This window comes from Sinohyriopsis cumingii, chromosome 15 (genome assembly GCF_028554795.1).
Source record: "Sinohyriopsis cumingii isolate HCF-2022 chromosome 15, ASM2855479v2, whole genome shotgun sequence".
NCBI lineage: Eukaryota > Metazoa > Mollusca > Bivalvia > Unionida > Unionidae > Sinohyriopsis > Sinohyriopsis cumingii.
The window spans coordinates 92,215,330-92,236,408 of NC_142975.1; the positions used below are offsets into that span (position 1 = coordinate 92,215,330).

General features: G+C 35.0%; 1 protein-coding gene and 1 long non-coding RNA gene across 6 annotated transcripts in view; one reads left to right on the forward strand and one right to left on the reverse strand.

Moving 5' to 3' along the window:
- The window catches only part of LOC149782312 (uncharacterized), a 49,818-nt gene extending 46,806 nt beyond the window's left edge, over nucleotides 1–3,012 (forward strand). The window contains exon 3 of the long non-coding RNA XR_016414327.1: nucleotides 2,486–3,012. This is a non-coding gene — a long non-coding RNA (uncharacterized LOC149782312). The remainder of the gene's footprint in view (nucleotides 1–2,485) is intronic.
- The window catches only part of LOC149782311 (pleckstrin homology domain-containing family G member 5-like), a 416,669-nt gene that overhangs the window by 93,020 nt on the left and 302,570 nt on the right, over nucleotides 1–21,079 (reverse strand). For 4 of the 5 annotated variants that reach the window (XM_089933695.1, XM_089933694.1, XM_089933693.1 and 1 more), the window contains 2 exons: nucleotides 18,621–18,776; nucleotides 4,826–4,990 (listed from right to left, as the gene is read on the reverse strand). In XM_089933695.1, the coding sequence (XP_089789821.1) occupies nucleotides 4,826–4,990; nucleotides 18,621–18,776 (321 nt within the window). The remainder of the gene's footprint in view (nucleotides 1–4,825; nucleotides 4,991–18,620; nucleotides 18,777–21,079) is intronic. The other variant, XM_089933692.1, reaches the window with a different exon arrangement.

Genomic DNA, 21,079 nt, shown 5'->3' on the forward strand with positions numbered 1-21,079 from the left:
ACCTACCATTCAAATCCAAACAAATGAATATAAAATCTAGCTGTATTTTCATAAACTACCATTTTATCACACATGCACAAACACACACACAAACACACACTACATGAAACTAGAAAGCGTCGATGGGATGTGGATGTCCACCCCCACCCCACCACACAGTGTCTAAAATGATCTAAAACCTAACCAAGGATGAATGGAGAAATTAATGGAAAAATGTAACACTCTCATGATGAGGCATATAAATACACAGACTTTTAAAATCCATTATCAAACAAGAAGCCTTTAATAGGACTCCCACACAAAGAAGACTCTCCCAACGGGAAATGGCCAAAAAGAAATTCAACAAATCCAAGATCAGTCCATACTTTGTTTTTAACTACTGAATAATAAAACTATCTCTGATATTCAAAAGAAATTCAATCCATCCATCCATCCATACATACATAAATACGTACATGCATGATCAATCATAACAAATTTGGTAACATTGTTCTTATGTTTGAGTTTAACATGTTCACAAGATAACTGTTAAGTGCAGAACAAAAGTTTCATTCCTGGCATATAGGCATTATTTTGCTGAGGCACTGTAAGACTCTTACATGCATGCACAATCACACACACACCCACACACACACACACACACATACATACATACATACATACATGTTTCATACATACATACATATGCACATACATATGCACATACACACATGCATACATATGCATATACACACATACATACATACATACATACATACATACATGCATACATACCACTCCAGTGGCCTAGTGGTTAGAGTGTCTGTCTTGGATGCAGGAGGTCGTGGGTTCGATCCCCAGCCAAGTCATACCAAAGACTTACAAAAATGGTACGAATGGCTGCCTAGCTGGGCATTCAGCATTAAGAGGTTAGTGTTAGGACTGGTCGGCCTGGTGTCAGGATAATGTGACTGGGTGCGACATCATGCCACATGTCTGTGGCATGATGCCCCAGTGCTAGACATCATCATAAACTGCCACACTGCAGACATCATAGTGATATGACTGAAAACTTGTTATAGCTACCGATATGTTAAAAATCAAAATCACATCACACATCACATACATGCAAACATGCATGCATGCATGCATGTATGAATGCATACATACATACATACATACATACATACATACATACATACACCTTTGGTAATCTACAGCCAGCATTTTTTTTAACTAACCCTGGTAGCAATACAAATTACCTGACCTACTGTGAGTGAGTTATGTAATCTGTGAAATAGTTGTCAGCTCTGACCACCTTTACCTTTTGATCACCTCTACCCAAAATTAGCTCTGTAATCTGCCAGTGGTGACAGACAGTATGTCATGATCATTATGCAGATATTACTGTTTACTGTTCACATATAATGGGCATATCATGCAGTGTCAAAGAAGTTCTCTACCTCTCTACAGATGGCCTGAGTCTCAGGCTTTGACAATGTTGGTATGTGAGAAAGCTTGCCAGTAGCTTCCTGTGGGTTGTTGGTTCTTACCAGGGTTTTTTTTTCGGTGGGGGGGTCTTCCTCTACCTTCATGTAAAGCCTATCTTGCACTGAAAAATTGTGTTAAACCCTAAACAATTAATAATAACCATCTTTTGACAGATTGTGGGCATATAATGTAGTGTCAAAGAAGACCTCTATTTTTCTCTTTTTTAAAAGTTTAATTATTGGAATTCATTTTGTTTTAACTGAAAATCAGGCTTTTCATGTGATATACTGTAACATATGGTGGGTAGGAAGTATTCATCATATGAGAACATTATCATAACTTATCATGTGTGGTTTTGATTTTGTTGATTGTTTCTAATAAATGAGGAATACAGAGTTTTTCAAGTAATAGGACAATTCACAACACATACATGCCACAATAAAAAAACATGATCTTCAGTAATTTTAGACTAAAACAAAATGACAAAACAAAACCTGAGAGACATTTATGATTACCACCACTATAATGTCTGAATCATCTAATCTATAAATAGTACACGGTCCTACTTAGAGCCCATGTAAAACTATCCTCAGGGCAGTTTATACAGTTGATTATCACAGAGGCAATTAATACACAAGGAGGTCAGAGATAAGCAGCCACCATAAAACAGATTGCTTAACAGGCTGAAAAGTCCTTAAAAAGTCCTTAAAATATTGCTGTGGGAGACTGTATTAGGCTAATCTGCACATGTAAAGTACACCAAGTGCAACAACCAAATTGATTTAAATTAGATTCATGAAACAGATGCATGTTGATGAGTAAAAGCTTATATACACTATTGCCTTGAATGAAAATTTTAAGCCATCTTTAGTAAAAATTGGCAAGTTCACGATCAGCGGCATAATTCTTTTCAGGTTGGATTGTACTCTTTATATAAAATGACAAAGATTATTATTTCTGTAGCCAGAATACTGTACATGTGTGACTCATTTCCAAATTTTTTATTTAAAAACAGCTGTAATTCTGAGAGGATAATCCATCTGCAAAGCAAGCGAAGCCCAGCAAAATTAAATTACTGAAGTACTTGACCGAGTTCGACTTTGTGAAGCATAGCAGCATGGGGAAACATTTTTTTGCACATGCTGCAAAACACCATATCAACATTGGTCCTTTCTGGAGTGTACAACATTTGTCAACAAAGAAACACCACACAGCATTTTTTATACTCCCTCGCAGCAAAGCTGATGCAAAAAGATGATTCTATTCTGAGAAAAGTTGAAGATCTCTGAAGAACTTGAGGAACAAAACCATCCAGTCTCTAATAAGTGCAATGATCTACACCAAAAGACAAAAGATATAACCCTCAATCCCCCCAGCTGTGCCCCAAACTAGTGACAGCAGCAAAGACTGGATCTAATTAAAAAAATATTCCACTGTCTAATGGATGTAATGGGCAGAAACTTGGCATACCTTTTGGTCAGTCTCTGTGATTGTGATTATGTGAGTGTGTATATATGAATTAAAGGTGTTTGTCAATGCTAAGTCTATCAGCTATATTTTGTTTGCAAGTGTATTAATTGATTTATACATAACAGATGGGTTTTCTTAAAATTCAAATTTTAATTTCCAGTCATTTTCTTAAGCCTCATATGAAAAAAGATAAGTTATTCTCAACTGGATGTCACTTTTTTAGGTCATGCACACTGACCCACCCTTAAGACCCTAAAAACACCCCCACCCCCAACACTGTTTGAGAATGAAGCAGGTATGATGACAACAGGCTTCTTTTCTCACACATTTGAAAATAGTGAATTGTGTATTGTGAATTGTGTACTGTGGATTGTGTATTGTGTATTTACTTAGTATTACAAAAAAGAGTTCACTCGTACGTCACTTCTGAAATGAGTTACAAAACTTATACACAGTCACTTCAAATGGAAAAGTTTACTTACATCTCCAATGGCTGAATAAGGATGAAATAACAGCCATGCAGACGGGTAGAAAGACCAATGATAGGTAATTGGAATAATTAACACAGAACTATGTACCATATATATTCGTTTACAAGATGAGTTCAACTGCAAACTGCACAGACCCAGACATGACGTCGCATAATGTACCAGCACATCTGGGTCTGTGCAGTTTGTTAGGAGTAATCAGTAGAACAAACAACAATGACCCTAATCTGCAGGTGTATTATGTTATGGCAGATCTGGATCATTGCTGTTTGTAATTTAACTTGACTTATAAGTGAGTAGAACGGTATGTGTTGGTCATGGCTATGAGCTTGGGTTTTTTTCCAAAGAAAATGTCAAAGACGAAAAACTTATCTGATCAGAAGCTCAAGTTTAAATTATGGCAGAACCTTTTTTGGTCATTATTGGTAGTATTCCTGAGCAAACTTTGTTCCTAGCACTTTTCTATCAAATGAAAAATTAAAAAAAAACTTATTGCCAGAAAACGGGGAAAAAATATATTACGATGAAGTATGTTGAAATCCTGCTCACCATACTACATCACAAGAATGAGGAATACTTTTGATGTTATGGCATTGGCTTCATGTGACAACCAATCACAACAGTTGGTCAAAGTGCTTAAGATATTAGAGCTGCTCTGACAAGAAAACAAGCCAAAATAAATAGTGACTACATTTATATCTTTATCAATAAACACAGCTTACAGCAAAATTACATGACCTTTGTTATAATTAGACACTGTTGGAAAACATGAATGATTCAAAGCAAGACTTTACCAATGATTTTTCTGTCAGCTATTTCTTGTGTAGCACACCAGAGACACTGGCTTTCTTCTCAAAGTACATGTAACTGATTTTCTTCAAACAACATTTTGAATGGCACATACATTAAAGCTAGTGCAGGAAAACCAGTAATGATCCAAATGTAGGATGGTGATGTTGATACTGAGAAGTATTTTATGAATTCTGAAACAACGTTTGTATCTTTTGTTTAAAAAAGCGATTGTAAAATGTTTTAAATGTGGACTATGATTGTAAATCCAATTTTCATTCATTTATTCACTGCTTATTATGCTGAACTGAGACCCATTTATACAAGAAAACATTTTTAAATTTGGTTTTCAGTAATGACACTGGAATGCAATGACATAAATGAAACTGATTTCCTGTTACAGAGTACTATCATGGTACATTTGCATGCTTCATTACCATGCAGACTGGTGAGTCACAGTACAGGATTTGCAGACTGTGCTTAGTCACAGTAGAGGACATGTAGAGATTATTCACAGTACAGGACTTGCAGACAGGTTAGTCACAGTATAAGACTTGTATAATGGTTAGTCACAGTACAGGACTTGCAGACTGATTAATCATATTTACCTTTGAAAGAGGACTGAAGAGGTTGGTAAGTTTGTTTTGACCCTTTGTCTTACGACTGTCATTTTCCCGAATGGTCCCTTGTGGGCTCACAGAGGCTGAGAGAGACATGGGGAAAGTGCTTTCATCTATGGATAGGTTGATTCCCCGACGACTCCTCAGGCTCCCCTGAAATGAATTTCCAGTTATCTATTAATCAACTGAATAATTAATTACAGGTAACTGGTCTTGAATGATGTTGGAAGTTAATTTTTAAAATATAATTTTATATTGATTAAGTGATGTCACAGTTTCTGATGAATAATATACAAACTAATTCTTTACAGTTAAACAACACCTAAAGTAACCTTCTATAAAAAATTTATAGGTTATTATAGTATATCCCTCCATGCCAGCTTAATATGGCTATGCTAGTAGATGTATACCCACCATGCCAACTTATGGATATGCTAGTATATGTATACCCACCATGCCAACTTCTGGATATGCTAGTAGATGTATACCCACCATTCCAGCTTAATATGGCTATGCTTGTACATGTATACCCACCATGCCAATTTATGGATATGCTAGTAGATGTATACCCACCATTCCAGCTTAATATGGCTATGCTACATATATACCCACCATGCCAGTTTATGGCTATGTTAGTAGATGTATACCCACCATGCCAGCTTAATATGGATATGCTACATGTATACCCACCATTCCAGCTTACAGCTATGCTAGTAGATGTATACCCACCATACCAACTTATGGCTATGCTAGTAAATGTATACCCACCATGCCAGTTTATGGCTATGCTAGTAGATGTATACCCACCATCCCAGCTTATGGCTATGCTAGTAGATGTATACCCACCATGCCAGCTTAATATGGATATGCTACATGTATACCCACCATGTCAGCTTATGGCTATGCTAGAAGATGTATACCCACCATGCCAGCTTATGGCTATGCTAGTAGATGTATACCCACCATTCCAGCTTATGGCTATGCTAGCAGATGTATACCCACCATGCCAGCTTATAGCTATGCTAGTAGATGTATACCCACCATGCAAGCTTATGGCTATGCTAGTAGATGTATACCCACCATGCCAGCTTAATATGGATATGCTACATGTATACCCACCATGCCAACTTAAATTCTAGGACACAAATCACCCTCCATGCCAGCTTAATGACAGAAGACATCAACATGTACATACTACAATACATTATGAAAGTTGGACAATTTAAATGCATATATAAATTATTGTTTTATCCTTTTAATTGTGTTTGGAAATGACTTTAGTGTAACCTTCCACGGCAGTTTAATGTAGTTATTCTGGCATTTAATTTTGTGAAAACAGGCAAGTTAATTGTTCTGGATATCTAAATGAATTGTCCTTGAACAATACATTTTAGAAATGTTGCAAGTGAATGATCATATAATTACAAATAAAAGCAAATTTCTATCATGACAAAAAGAAACAGGAGTCCCTTGAAGGGACTGGCAATCTACTGTCCCAAAAGAATTTTTAATAAGACAATTTTTTTAAAATATGGAGTATTGAACCATATTTGATATTCTTGAGCAATACTGGATGTAATATTGGTACTATTGCCACATAGGAAAAAGTACACATCATTAGAAGATACAGTGAACATTTCATGCCAATACGACCATCCATTCAGGATGAGTAGCAACTTCATGCCAATATGGCCATCCATTTGGGACAAGTAGCAATTTCATGCTAATATGGTAATCAGTTTAGGACAAGTAGCAATTTCATGCCAATATGGCAATCCATTCAGTACGAGTAGCAACTTCATGCTAATATGGTAATCCATTTAGGACAAGTAGCAATTTCATGCCAATATGGCTATCCATTTAGGACAAGTAGCAATTTCATGCTAATATGACCATCCATCCAGGATAAGTAGCAATATCATGCCAATATGGCCATCCATTCAGTATGAGTAGCAACTTCATGCTAATATGGTAACCCATTTAGGACAAGTAGCAATTTCATGCCAATATGGCTATCCATTTAGGACAAGTAGCAATTTCATGCTAATATGACCATCCATCCAGGATAAGTAGCAATTTCATGCCAATATGACCACCCAATCAGGGTGAGTAGCAATTTCATGCCAATATGGCCATCCATTCAGGTCAATAGGCAATTTCATGCCAATAGGCCATCCACTCAGGACGAGTTGCAATTTTACGCAAATATGGCAATCTAATTAGCACAAGTAGCAATTTCATGCCAATATGGCCATCCATTCAGGATAAGTAGCAAAAACAAGGTTTTCAAGCCTCACCATATTCATTTTTGGGCCCAACAAGACCATGAAATGCATATATGAGTGTAAAGTCTTATGGAAATCCTCCAAGTTGTTTTGAGTTAATGCTAATACAGTCAAAGATATTTCTTATACAACAAGCCAACCCACGAGTTGTTCTGGTCTTAAACCATTAATGTTATAAAAAAAAATCTTCATGACTGCCATAGATACAAGTTTTTCTCCCTTTATTTGAAATTTAAGTTCTGATGAAGTTATTTCCCTTTTACAGAATTTATCTAATTTGTTGTTTTCTTTATCTTTAACACACTATCCCCTGGTGACAAGTTTACGTGGCAGAAGGTAGTATAGCCTACTGCCGAACTCTGTAGCGTCAAGGTCATGTATGATACACTTAAGTGGGTGGTATTATAGAAAGATAGACAGATGTAGCTCTACAATGATATCAAATAATCTGGAAGTTCTAGTTGCACTACAAAATACAGAGGGAAAAACGTCATTTTTTTTACATGATTTTTTCCACCCCATTCAAATGCAAGGCCATATGGCCACCAGTGCCCCATTAAAATACAAGGCCATGTGGCCATCAGTGTCAAATAATCTTTCTGATATAAACAAGGCTTCAACTAGTAAACAACCACCATGTTGTTTACATTGATGTCGGCTGTTGACAACAGACCTTGACAGTATATATCTCTTTCAGTGATGTCTTTCACTAATGTAAGAAGCTGATATCTACTGGACAATCACTAGTAGTACATGCCTGATATTATTATCGCAGGATTTATGATTGGTGGGGATTTTACACATCCAGACATAAGTGTCATGATTAATCATGCCTAAAGACAGACAGACAGAGGCTCTATTTAACAGTAACTAAACTGTCCCCACATAAAGAGCCAGATGACTTCATTCATAAATTTGTAACTCTGGCACTACTCCTTCAAGGTCTCATCAATACAAAGCTCCATGCTAAATTAGTCCAACAGAGAGAGAGACATGTAAAGTTATGCTGCGAGATCCGAGTCAGGAGCACAGGCAATCAGGGTCTGTAACTCTTATAAATGATGTTGCAGAATGATAAGAAGACAAGAAATAAACTCACCATAGAATCTCAACAATCTGAAGCCAAATGAAAAATTTAGTTGAAATTCAAAATATTTTGGGTCAAGTTATACTGCAGAAACCAGTGTCAGAAAGACAAAGCATCAAAGGGCCATAATTCTTCAAAAAAGAATAAACCCATATAAGCCACATGGAAAGTCTATGGGACCAGGTTTATACCATATGCTGAATGGTTTGGTATGGTCTGGTTTAGTGTTTTATTGATAAGTAAAACAAATAGGTTATCAGAATATGCTGAATGGTTTGGTATGGTCTGGTTCAGTGTTTTATTGATCAGTAACACAAATAGGTTATCAGAATATGCTTGATGGTTTGGTATGGTCTGGTTCAGTGTTTTATTGATCAGTAACAAAGATAGGTAATCAGAATATGCTGAATGGTTTGGTATGGTCTGGTTCATGCAGAGTCTATGAGACCAGGTTCATCCTGAATTAGATCAGAATTTACTGAATGGTTTGGTATGGTCTGGTTCAGTGTTTTATGGGACACGAACACAAACAGGTCATCAGAATATACTAAATGGTTTGTTATAGTCTGAAACTATATTTTCTGGCACCAAATTGCATCAAATATGTTGAATGATTCATGAGCTATGATGGTTAAAATATTTTTCTATAATGGAGGCATAATACTGCTGGTAAAGGGCAATAACTCAATGGTTCAAGAACTGTGCTGGTCATAAGGATCTACTATTGGTGGCACTCTACAATTTCATATTTGCATAGGGTTAGAATTTTAAAGAAAAAGAATTTCCCCATCTTTCCTCACTGGTTATACCGGCTGTTTAAAAAAGACCTTGTATATCTTAGGTATAATTCAAAGAACCTTTAATTCCCTTTATTTTGGTATATGATTGATGGGTGTAATATGAGTTATAGAGTATACAGTTTGGCCTTACTCCAATTGGTAATTCATTCATTGCACTATCAGAAGCTGGTATTGTCAAGTCTGGCAAAATGAATTTTCCCCATTTTAATAGCTACTATGGATAGTGTACTATAGACTAATTAATGCTGATTTTAGCACAAGGGAGCAGTCATTTTAGTTAGCAGTGTGCTTAGATCATGTACAATTTCCAAAAGTACAATATCCAAAGAAATATCATCCACATTATATTAATATAGCATAGAGGTAGCGACATTCTCTCCATTGTGCATGTTTTAAATGCGAACAACTTCACCTTACATGTGTCACTCTCTCAAAAGTACCTAATAACTGGTAAGAGGCCCCATTACAGAAATATTGATGGAAAAGGGAAATAACTCCAATACTATTATAGAACTATTGATTGTAAAAGGGAAATAACTCCACAAAAATAATAAAACCTTTAACTCATTAACCCCTGGAGGTTTTTAGTCATTTTTGCCTGATATGCGAGAAGGAAACACATTTTGGGGACTATTTCTGAATACATCATAATACATCGACTTTCAGGGAATTTTCCATTAGCCTAATGCCTAGTTGTGTTAGAAACATCAGTTTTTATTGGTTATTTTGCTTGCACATGAGCAGAAGGGTAAAAGTTTGGAGTTCTTTTTCTTTTTTTGCTTAACAGACCCATCATTTTCAAATCGAGACCACTCTTTATTTCAAATGCACACCTTATCCTACTTTTTGTAAAGGTTGACCTGTCTGTGTGCAGTTCAGACTGGTCTACCTTGGATCTGAGGCCAAAAAGTCTAAAATCAGGACACAAAATCGGAATCTGACCACAGACACATTTTGGGTGGAAAACAAAATGGTCCAAAAAATGATGTTTTTCCCTCTGTATTTTGTAGTGCAACTAGAACGTCCAGATTATTTGGTATCTTTGAAGAGCTACATCTGTCTTCCTTTCAATAATACCACCCATTTTAGTGTATCTCACATGACCTTGATGCTACAGATCTCAGCAGTAGGCTACTACCTCCTGCCACGTAAACGCGGCAGCAGGGGTAAATGAGTTAAAAGGTGTCTTTACATGTAAAAACCAATTCAGCTGCCAAACGTCATCTGTTACAGATCTATACTGGTTGCACAAAGTGTGAATGGAAGAACAAATGATCTGACAGATGGATGGAAGAACAAATGGACTAACAGATGGATGGAGAGAGAAAAGGATTTTACCAAAGAGCTTCCACAGCCTGATAACATGCTCTAAATATATGACTTGGTCATGAAGCTTCAAAGTTATATTTGAAATTTTTACATAATACTTTTCAATATCATTTCGTTACTGCAACTGAACTGCTAATAAGGTTTCTTTCCAAAAATTCTATCCAGCGATAGTATGAAAAATCCAATTTAATTTCTTAATTCACAATTACTGCAAAAAATAGAAAATCAAAATATGAAATGTAATCTGAAATAAAACAAATGTAATGATAGGCATAAATGATGTTAAATCTAATACAAATAGCATACACAAACAAAGCTTACTTGCATCTCAAAGAAAGCATGGGTTCAAAAGCAACTGGTAGGTGAACATTCTGTTTAAAAAAATTCATTTCATAAATTTTTCAAAAGCCACATTACGTTATGCTTTCAAATGTCTTTAGAGTCATACATTCTTCTGAATCAAATAAAGCAACAATTTCATTTGATTCATGATACAATATTTACAAAAACAAAAAAATTCATGATATAAGTAATTACAAAACAAAAAAATTCATGATATAAGTAATTACAAAACAACATAATTCATGGTACATGTCATTTTATTTATTGCCACACTGCTAAACAAGATGAAGTTTGTCAGAGAATGAATAACCAGTAGTGAAATTATGCTGAATTTTGATGAGTTAAAGGGTTTTATTAGTTGTTGTTGTTGTTGTTGTAGTGGGGTTTAACGCCATTTTTCAGCACACGATAGGCTATACATGGCGGCCAGTATTAATGGTGGAGGAAGAACCCGGGGTTTTATTAGTTGTATGGTAGGGTTTTATTAGTTGTATGGTAGGGTTTTATTAGTCGTTTGGTAGGGTTTTATTAGCTGGATGGTAGGGTTTTATTAGTTGTATGGTAGGATTTTATTAGTCGTTTGGTAGGGTTTTATTAGTTGTATGGTAGGGTTTTATTAGTTGTTTGGTTGGATTTTATTTGTTGGATGGTAGGGTTTTATTAGTTGTTTGGTAGGGTTTTATTAGTTGTTTGGTTGGGTTTTATTAGTTGGATGGTAGGGTTTTATTAGATGTATGGTAGGGTTTTATTAGTCGTTTGGTAGGGTTTTATTAGTTGTTTGGTTGGGTTTTATTAGATGGATGGTAGGGTTTTATTAGTTGTACGGTAGGGTTTTATTAGTTGTTTGGTTGGGTTTTATTAGTTGGATGGTAGGGTTTTATTAGTTGTTTGGTAGGGTTTTATTAGTTGTATGGTAGGGTTTTATTAGTCGTTTGGTGGATTTTATTAGATGTATGGTAGGGTTTTATTAGCTGTATGGTAGGGTTTTGTTAGTTGTTTGGTTGGGTTTTATTAGTTGGATGGTAGGGTTTTATTAGGCATTTGGTAGGGTTTTATTAGTTGTCTGGTTGGGTTTTATTAGTTGGATGGTAGGGTTTCATTAGTTGTTTGGTAGGGTTTTATTAGTTGTATGGTAGGGTTTTATTAGTCGTTTGGTAGGGTTTTATTAGTTGGATGGTAGGGTTTTATTAGTTGTATGGTAGGGTTTTATGAGTTGTTTGGTAGGGTTTAATTAGTTATTTGGTAGGGTTTTATTAGTTGTTTGGTAGGGTTTTATTAGTCATTTTATTAGTTTCTCATTCACATCCTTACCTCAAACAATAAATATCAGCAACACCAGTATTAAATTCACACAGTCAGTATGAAACCTAGGTGTTACTCTTAACAGTACTCTCACATTGTACCAACATGTCATGAACTTATGCAAGGCTGCATATCTTGAGCTGAGACGCATCAGCTCCATTCACAAATATCTTGTGTGTTCATTAGTACTTTCAAGACTGGACTATTGTAACTCATTCTGTCTGGTCCATCTCAATATCTACTCCAGAAACTTCAAAAAGTTCAAAACACAGCTGCTCAGATCATTCTTCTTAAGAGTACCCTACGCTGGCTTAATCCATTCAATCCAGAATCAAACACAAAATTTGTTCTCTGTGCTATGTTTCACTGTCGGACTCTAGTCCAACATACCTCTCCGACCTCACCCATGTGTACACACCAGCAAGATACTTATGCTCCTCTTCTGACAATCGTTTACTCATTATTCCCACTATGAAAATGAAGTCATATGGACAACGTTCTTTTGCATACCAGGGCCCAGCAACATGGAATGAATTGCCCACTGAACTTAGACATGAAGACACAGTGATCCCATTCAAGAGTGCTCTTAAAACTCACTTATTTCGACTGCAAAAACAAACTTAAAGACGTAATAATGTTTCCTACCTTAAATATTTTCAGCATGTTTTTTATGTGTTCTAATTTCATGGTGTTTGTTTTTTGAAATAATAGCATTATATATGTTTTTTATGTTATAGGTGTTGTCTGATGTTGTAAAGTGCTTAGAGCTTCTAAAGATTAGGCGCTATACAAAGTCCTCATTATTATTATTATTATTATTATCATTATCATTGTATGGTTGGGTTTAATTATTTGTTTGGGTGGATTTTATTAGTTGTTTGGGTGGATTTAATTAGTTGTAAGGTAGAACTTTATTAGTTGTTTGGTAAGGTTTTATTAGATGTATGGTAGGGTTTTATTAATTGTTTGGAAGGGTTTTATTGGCACTTTCTGTGCTTTTTAAGGCTATATAATACAGCAGGAAGTGGGAGTTAAGTCCCTTCCCCAAAGACAAACTTTGGCAGTTTACGACGCTGGTCTGGACATGTCTCATAGCACAATCCTATGATAACTAGTTATATGCTCTGAAAGGGTTTCATATTAATAAAATAAACAAAACCTACATAAGCAGGACACCTCTGTGTGAAGACATCTGCTCATACAGAACAAAATAAAACCTACTCTTATCTTTATGTCAAGGACATCTGCTAAGGACAACAATACAACCTACAAGATGAATGGTCGATAATATTTTATTTTGTTTTATTTAACCTCAAAAACTTTAGTCGTTGCAAGTCAGGTGTATGAATATATACAAAATTAATTGTGTGGCTTCAAAATATAAATTATATTAATATCTAACAAGAAATCTTTAGTCTCCTTAAATACTATCCATGTAATTATTATTATCACATCGATTGTACAGGTACTGTAGGTACAAGCAATAAAATTGGCAACAAGTTGGTCATAAGACAGTACATAAGTATACACATAAACTTACAATTATAAATATACACAATACAACAATGTATACATACAAGAATGGGTAAAACATGCGATACTAATAAAGCGCTACACGTGTCTGACCATGAAAGCTCATTACATATAACAAAGCATGCATTTGGGAACAACCATTGCATCGTTCTAATTCAATGGCCATTAATAACCAAATAAACAGTTTTCTAAAACTCCATATTCATTATTTCTAATGTGCAAAAAACATCCAGCTAGGTTCTAAAAAAATGAAAACAATACAACAGAAAATGAGAAACTACTCTGTCTACATAAAGCATTTCCCCATGTTCAAGTACCAATGACCTACCTTGTAAAATTGTAAAAATTAAGGATTAACTTATTATTTGTAAAGGCTTTCTTACATGAAACTTTGTGATAACTTTGCAAAATTAGGGGATGGATTTGCCATTTGTGCAGGATAACTAAGATGAAACTTTGTGATAACTTTGTAAAATTAGGGGATGGACTTGCCATTTGTAAAGGATAACTAAGATGAAAATCTGTGATAACTTTGTAAAACAGGGATCAACTTATTGTTGGTAAAGGCTTTCCTAGATAAAAATTTGTCAGAACCCAGTAAAAGTGGGGGATAGACTTAATGGACTTACTCTCAGTAAAGGATCTCTTACATAAAGCTCTGCCAGGACTTAACGTTGGTGGTAATTTAATATATTATAGAAATTACATTTTAAATAAGAACTGTCAGCAACTGACTCACTCAGTGTTGTGCCTTGCTTAATCTGTGCCTCTTCTGATCATGCTATTGTGTTAAATCTGGGGTGACCCTGATGGAGTTGGGAGGGAGAGGACCCATGTGTTTGCCCAAGGTGCAGTACTGTACTGTCTAGGGGTAGAAAATTGTTTTAAAGTCAATGGTTATCCCAGGGCAACCATTTTTGCAAAGTGGATGATCAGCAGATTATTTTGGATGTAATATAATTATCGAAATTGCCCACAAGATTGCTTGAATCATAATTATGCAACAACTTTTGTCATCTCTGTAGTTAGTTTTAATTGCACACAATACCTGTAACATACCATCAGTCCTGCTAAAGGAAAGTGTTACAGGGATAAATTTAATCTATTTCAGATAGCACATAAAACTGAACAATATCTTTTTCAAAATATCTTGCCATCCATCAGTTTTCTAGTGACGATACAAAACCAGAAATATATCCATATTTATGTCTACCCATGTTCACGTCATTATAGTTCATGTTAATGTTAATCTGACACTATTAATCATGTATTTAAACTGTCAAGAACATGTAAGCTTTCTGAGTGTGATTTTAGTTCAACCATTATCCCACAAGCCAAAACAGCATGAAACAGCACTTGTGAATGGTTTAATTATTTTAAACTTGTCACATTGCTTTAGCTTAACTTAGCCAACAGAAGCAGCTGTCACATTATCAACAGAGAGTGTCCATTTCATCAACAGACCAATGAGAAAGTGTAGATAATAAACTTTCACTTTGTCAAGCCAAAGAACCCACTATCATATCTTGATGTGTTGATAAAAGACAAATATTTACAAGTCTTGTTTATTTTTTTGAAGGTTTTCAACCTGAGAGCTGGAAGTATGGACTGAACACCTAATAGATAATGAGAAGCTGACACATGGATTAATGGATTAATATGGAATCTTACTGGTAATCATCACCCAATACTTAAGTACTGAATAATGTACTGATAATTTGGGCATCCTGATGAAGGTACCCAGAAAGACCATGTAAGAACCAAATATTTGTCACTAGAAAGTATATAAACCTCCATTATAATTTTAAATGATTCTTTTTTTATTAATATTTTTGGGCTGCCCTAACAAAATTTCACATTGCCTAGCATTAAATTTTAGTTGTCCCCGGCTCCAAGGAAATTGATTTTCTACCCCTGCAATACAGATATATCCTAAAATGACAAGCAGTTATGTACATGTATATATGTGCATATATGTGTAATTATATGTTTATATATGCATACACTATAGATATATGTAAATACTATATATATGCACTAAATATTACCAAAATGTACTTTATATAAGTGTATAGCTTGCTCAGTAAAAAATATATAAATATTTTTCAAAGAAAATAAAAAATGTCACATTCTCTGGAGTGGTTTTTGAGAAACAATATTAAACATTTTTATTTTTTTAGTAATAGCAGCCATGTTTGATGGAAGTGTGTCAACATTTGTGCAAATTTAAAAGTCTTTCAGTGCAGTAATGCATTGCAGCAAATTTTCTCAAATTCTGTTGATCATGATTGTGAAGAAGTAATTTAAGGACTTTTCATTTTTAGTAGCAGAGGCCATATTTGAAGGCTAAGCAGCATTATTTGTATTCACTTAAAAGAACTTCATTCCAATGCCAACCAATGTATCCCCTAGGGTGCAAGACTGAGAGTCAAAACTCTCCTTTGGTGTCAAATTGGGGGGGGGGGGGGTCAGACTTAGTAAAAAACAAACTTTGGTATCACAACTGGGGGTCAAATAAAAAAATTGGGGGTCTCTGAAATGTAAATGAGGGTAAAGGGAAACACTGGCCAATCATTCCAGGATGTGATCAAATTTGTTCAATTTTGCTGAGGTTTTTTTGAGAAGTTGTTTAATGATTGCAAAAACTCCAGGAAGAACCAATGACCCACCAGAAGCTAACTGGCAAAGCTTTCTCAAATATCAACAATGGCAGTGCCAAAAACTTGACCCACTTGGACAGAGGTGAGATGTCAGTGATCTGTAAAGGTGAGTACATCAGACCATTCGGCCACCCGGGGCCTCTATTTGTAGTAACAGCAATCATAATTTATGTTTTAGTAAGAGTGTCCGTATTTGACAGTGGAACAGCATCAAGTGAATGTCCCTAATATCCAGTTCTTGGTCAATTCAGTTTTTGATGAGTTGTTGAACAGTTGTTCAAAACATTTTGAAAGTTGCTGAAAGGTTGTTCAAAACATTTTAAGAAGTTGTTGAAAGGTTTATCAATTTTCAAAAAAAGCCATATTTGATGATAGATCAGCATCATATTGCATGAGATGTGAGGATGCTTTCTGTTGAATTTGGTCAAATTCTGTGGAGCTGTTTTCTATTTAATGTCAGCTAATATCACATCATTCAAACAAAGCCCTTCAGGATGCCCTCAGCCAAGTTTTACTGAAATTCATCCTGCAGTTTCGTTAAGAAGATTAAAATATCAAATGTGGACAGATGCATGATGGATAAGATCCCTTGGCTGTATGTCTGGAAGATCTAAAATTTGAGTTTTATTATGTCTGAAGCTGTCTGATCAGATCTCCAAACAGGAAAGCAGAGAAAAAATAATAAGGCTTGACAAAGAGATTCAAAGCTCTCATACTTGTTACCAAAAGTTAAGATATCAATTTTATATCTTTAAAGGAATTTACATCTTCCAGCATTGCAGGAATGCTTACTGATAAAGAATCAATGCCATATGCTCTGTATAGTAAGAAACTATTTCATACTACCAAGCAGAAACATTTCTATTTATACAAATGATAAATCAATGGAAGATATTGGAGAAGTACACGGGTGATGGAGCTTAACTCCAATTCTAATTCCAATAAAAACATAGAAATGATTGGTTAACTATCTCAAGAAATCACCAGAAGAAAACGTCTTGTACCAAAATCTGTTGGCCAGCATCAAAACCGCTGAAATTGATTACAAATATCTGATAAATTATCAGCACATGTACATTATTGCTTGCTCCATGTTTAGTACCTTTTGATTAAGGCATTAACAGGGCATGGCTGACTCTGGACATCACAAAGAAACCAACCGTGTTTCTCTGCATCCTTGTTAAATTCTTTCCTATATCAACAAGCTATCCTCAAGGACTTCTGCCATAATTCTGTGTAATGACGTCCTTTCACAGAAAACGTCTTCCTTTTTGTATCAAAGACGCTGACCTTTAAATCAAAAGATTTATTTCCTACCTCAAGTGCAACTAATCCACAAAGTAAATTGGTCAACATCAATTGTCTAGAACAAATCTTATTGTACAGAAACCATTTTATTGTTTGACTCTCTTTGGCTGTGTGAACTTAGTCATTTATATCCAAATCAATAGATGTATTTATTACAACAAGTGCAAGCTACCCATAATCTGGTAATGGTATAGATTTTAAAAACAAGTTTATTGTAGAGAAACCAATTTTTCAAGTCAAAGACCTGGAAAATCTGAGTAGTTCCTAATTACTGGCAATGCAAGCCATCCACAAAGTTATGTGAAATTATACTGTTGTCTGTTTCTTTTTTTACCTCAGGTACTACTAATCAATTTAATAAAGGTATTTGGTCTAGAACCAAAGGTGTTAGTCTTATACCTTCATTTCTTTTTCAAAACACCATAATTTATCAAATCTGAAAGTGCCCAATATACCACAATTCAGTATATTACACTATTCTGAATATATCATGGTACTCTATATAACATGGTTTGGTACATAACATGGTTGGCAGTTAAGGAAGAACCCCCAGTTATTGCATTGTAATGAGGGATGGATGTTTCATGTTTAAAAGAATGTATTTCAATTATTTACATACCAATTTTAGGTCTGATCAGAGCTTCTGAACATCACCAAAAAATTAACGGAGATAAAACTGCACAATACACGTGCAGATATTCATGACAGGAAAAGAAAACACTCGCAAAATCTTATTCTATAGCTTTACTTGGAAAAGTACTCTTGAATGTTTCGCTCTCATGAAATTTGTAATGATCCAAAATGCACCTTTATTTTTCTTTTCTAATGCACAGACTTGAACCAGGAAAATGTTCAATACAAGTTAAATATAAAATAAGGAGTCTATTTAAGAATGAGGTTTGGTACAAAATTAAATATGTTTTTTCCATTAAAGTTCATAAATTGTAGCGAATTAATACTTTCTTGATCCAAATGACACAATAAAAATGTTTAATTGGTATTAGAATGGTTTCAATGTGACCAACATATGTTTTGAAATTCAAGAGGGCCTGGTTAGTAAATAACACTGTACATTAAATAGCAGGAGTACACTGAGTAAAATTAATGATGCAATGGTTGTAGCACTGAAGCACTTACTGAGCTTTCATCATTTGTTCGTGTACCATCCCCAGCTTTTGGGGATGGGAAAAATGCCTGAAATGGCAGTTGTAGTGAGCTGCGTCGTTGCCTCCCATTTGGTGGGGGTTCAAGCAAAGTGTACATTCGTCCGGCCACTGATTCCCTGCGACTCATCTGTACGATGTAACATGATTAAACAAACACGTAAACATCAGAACAAAAGACATTACCATCAAGCTGGAAATAGGGTCTGTTTTTCACCTCAACATGTGTTTAACTGAACACTGTGTTTTGGTTTAAAATGTGAAGTGATGTACAAGATATAACTTTCAAAAGTGATGTACAAGATATAACTTTCAAAAGATTTACATAAGGGACCCTAACTCCATTAATGTTAACCCCAAAATGATGAAAATCAAACCTTACCTAGGTCTTTCTAATATTTACTCTCAAAGTGAATTTAATTTAAATCGATTATGACCTTCAAAAGTTATTGAATGCAAATATAATGTGCAGCAGATGGGACATGTTACGATACAATGGATGAATGTGGGTAACATAAGGTAGCCCTTCTTACATATGGCTGGGTAAATCACAACATCGAGGTCAATCCTGTGGCTCATACCTGAAATTTATACCGATAGCTGCCATCAAACCACCAAGGTTATTTACAAAACAGAAATTCTGAATGCATCATACTACTTTTTGACAATAGAAATATATAAGGCAGTCTAAATATATTGCACATTATTTTGCAAAGAATTTGTTTAAAAACAAAATGTATATTTTTGCTATAAATTACATTGTCGACACACATCTGAGGCATGTTCTTGTCTAGGATAAATACCATTCATACTCGCTTATAAGTCGAGTCAAAATGCAACAAGAAAGATCCTGATTTGCTTAGCATAATGCACCTGCACACCAGGGTCTATCTTGTTTGTTCTACTGGTTACTCCTAACAAACTGCATAGACCCAGATCTGCTTGTGCATTATTTTACAGCAGATCTGGATATGTGTAGTTTGCAGTTGGACTCTACTTATAAGCGAGTATATACAGTGGTCTAAGCGGTCCAAATGATGACATAGGCATAAAAACTGCAATGCAACATTGATCGGAGAGTATTAATAAAGCATGATATCTACTGTGTCCCATACTCTTGCTATTTAGCATGCATTACAAATGACCAACCAGATTTCCAGCTTGAACATATAATGTTAAAAACAGCACTCTGTTAGGTATTGCCTTCTGCATCATCAGAACAAGCAAATATGCAGCATGAATTTGACCTGTCAAAATTCACTTGACTGATGTGCAACCTGATTCATTTTTACTAATATGTGTTCATCAGTTAGTGAACAATAATGTCAGAAACATGAGTGAAATTGATCCAAAAAACCTTTTACTAAAACAGTGCATCGTTATGGAGAAAATCAACTTGTTCTTAGCAACATTTGAGAAAGTCAACTTTTCCCTGACAATATTTGAGAAAATCAACTTGTTTTTAGCAACATTTCAGAAAGTCCACTTTTCCCTAACACATTTTTAAGAAAATCAAATTGTTCTTAGCAACATTTGAGAAAATCAACTTGTCTCTAGCATCATTTGAGAAAATCAACTTGTCTCTAGCAACTTTTGAGAAAATCAACTTGTCTCTAGCAACTTTTGAGAAAATCATTTTGATCTTAAGAACTTTTGAGAAAATTAAATTGTTATAAACAGCCAGAGATAAAACAAATGTGAGCACAAAAACTTTAAAAAATGTTGATCCTTAATAACTGCACCATGTGAGTTTAAAATCACAAAATATCTGGGCATCTTTTCTTACTGTTTCCATCTCTGCATATATGCTAAATGTTAACTAAAACAAACCACTGTAACAGATGATTTTTAATATTGGAGTTGTGAGTTTAATTTTAATTCTTGTACTCAGTTTTTCTTATAAAGAATCTTGGTTTGATAATATGGATCATTATTATTTATCTTTATTATGCCAGATAAACAATCAAGTGTTTGGTGTTTTATAGCAAAGCAACAGAAGTAGGTCATTGTGTGCCAAGGCAACTGGAGTAAACTCCCTTGCCTAAGGACATGCCATAGTGCCTGTCCCAGTATGATCTGACGATAGGATTTGAAACCACATTCTTTCAGTTGTGAGTCTGTCACCCTAACCAATGGGCCACCATGGCTGCTAGATCAACAATACAGAAAAAAATCAATAATATGGATGTTGTTTATCTGGACATACCGATCATAAGGACTAACAAAGTATTAGTATCATTCAGCCCGAAGTTTATGTGGCTCAGAGCTCTCTCAGTCATACAACTTTCTGGTAAAATGCTTCAGTGAAGAAAGGTGCTTTATCTAGACGTACTTTCTGCAATCGTTCAAACCAAAATTCTATAAAATCATAATCATAACTTTGTAAACAGATGATGATGCAGACTTGTCACAATTAGCCAATGAAAATGTAAA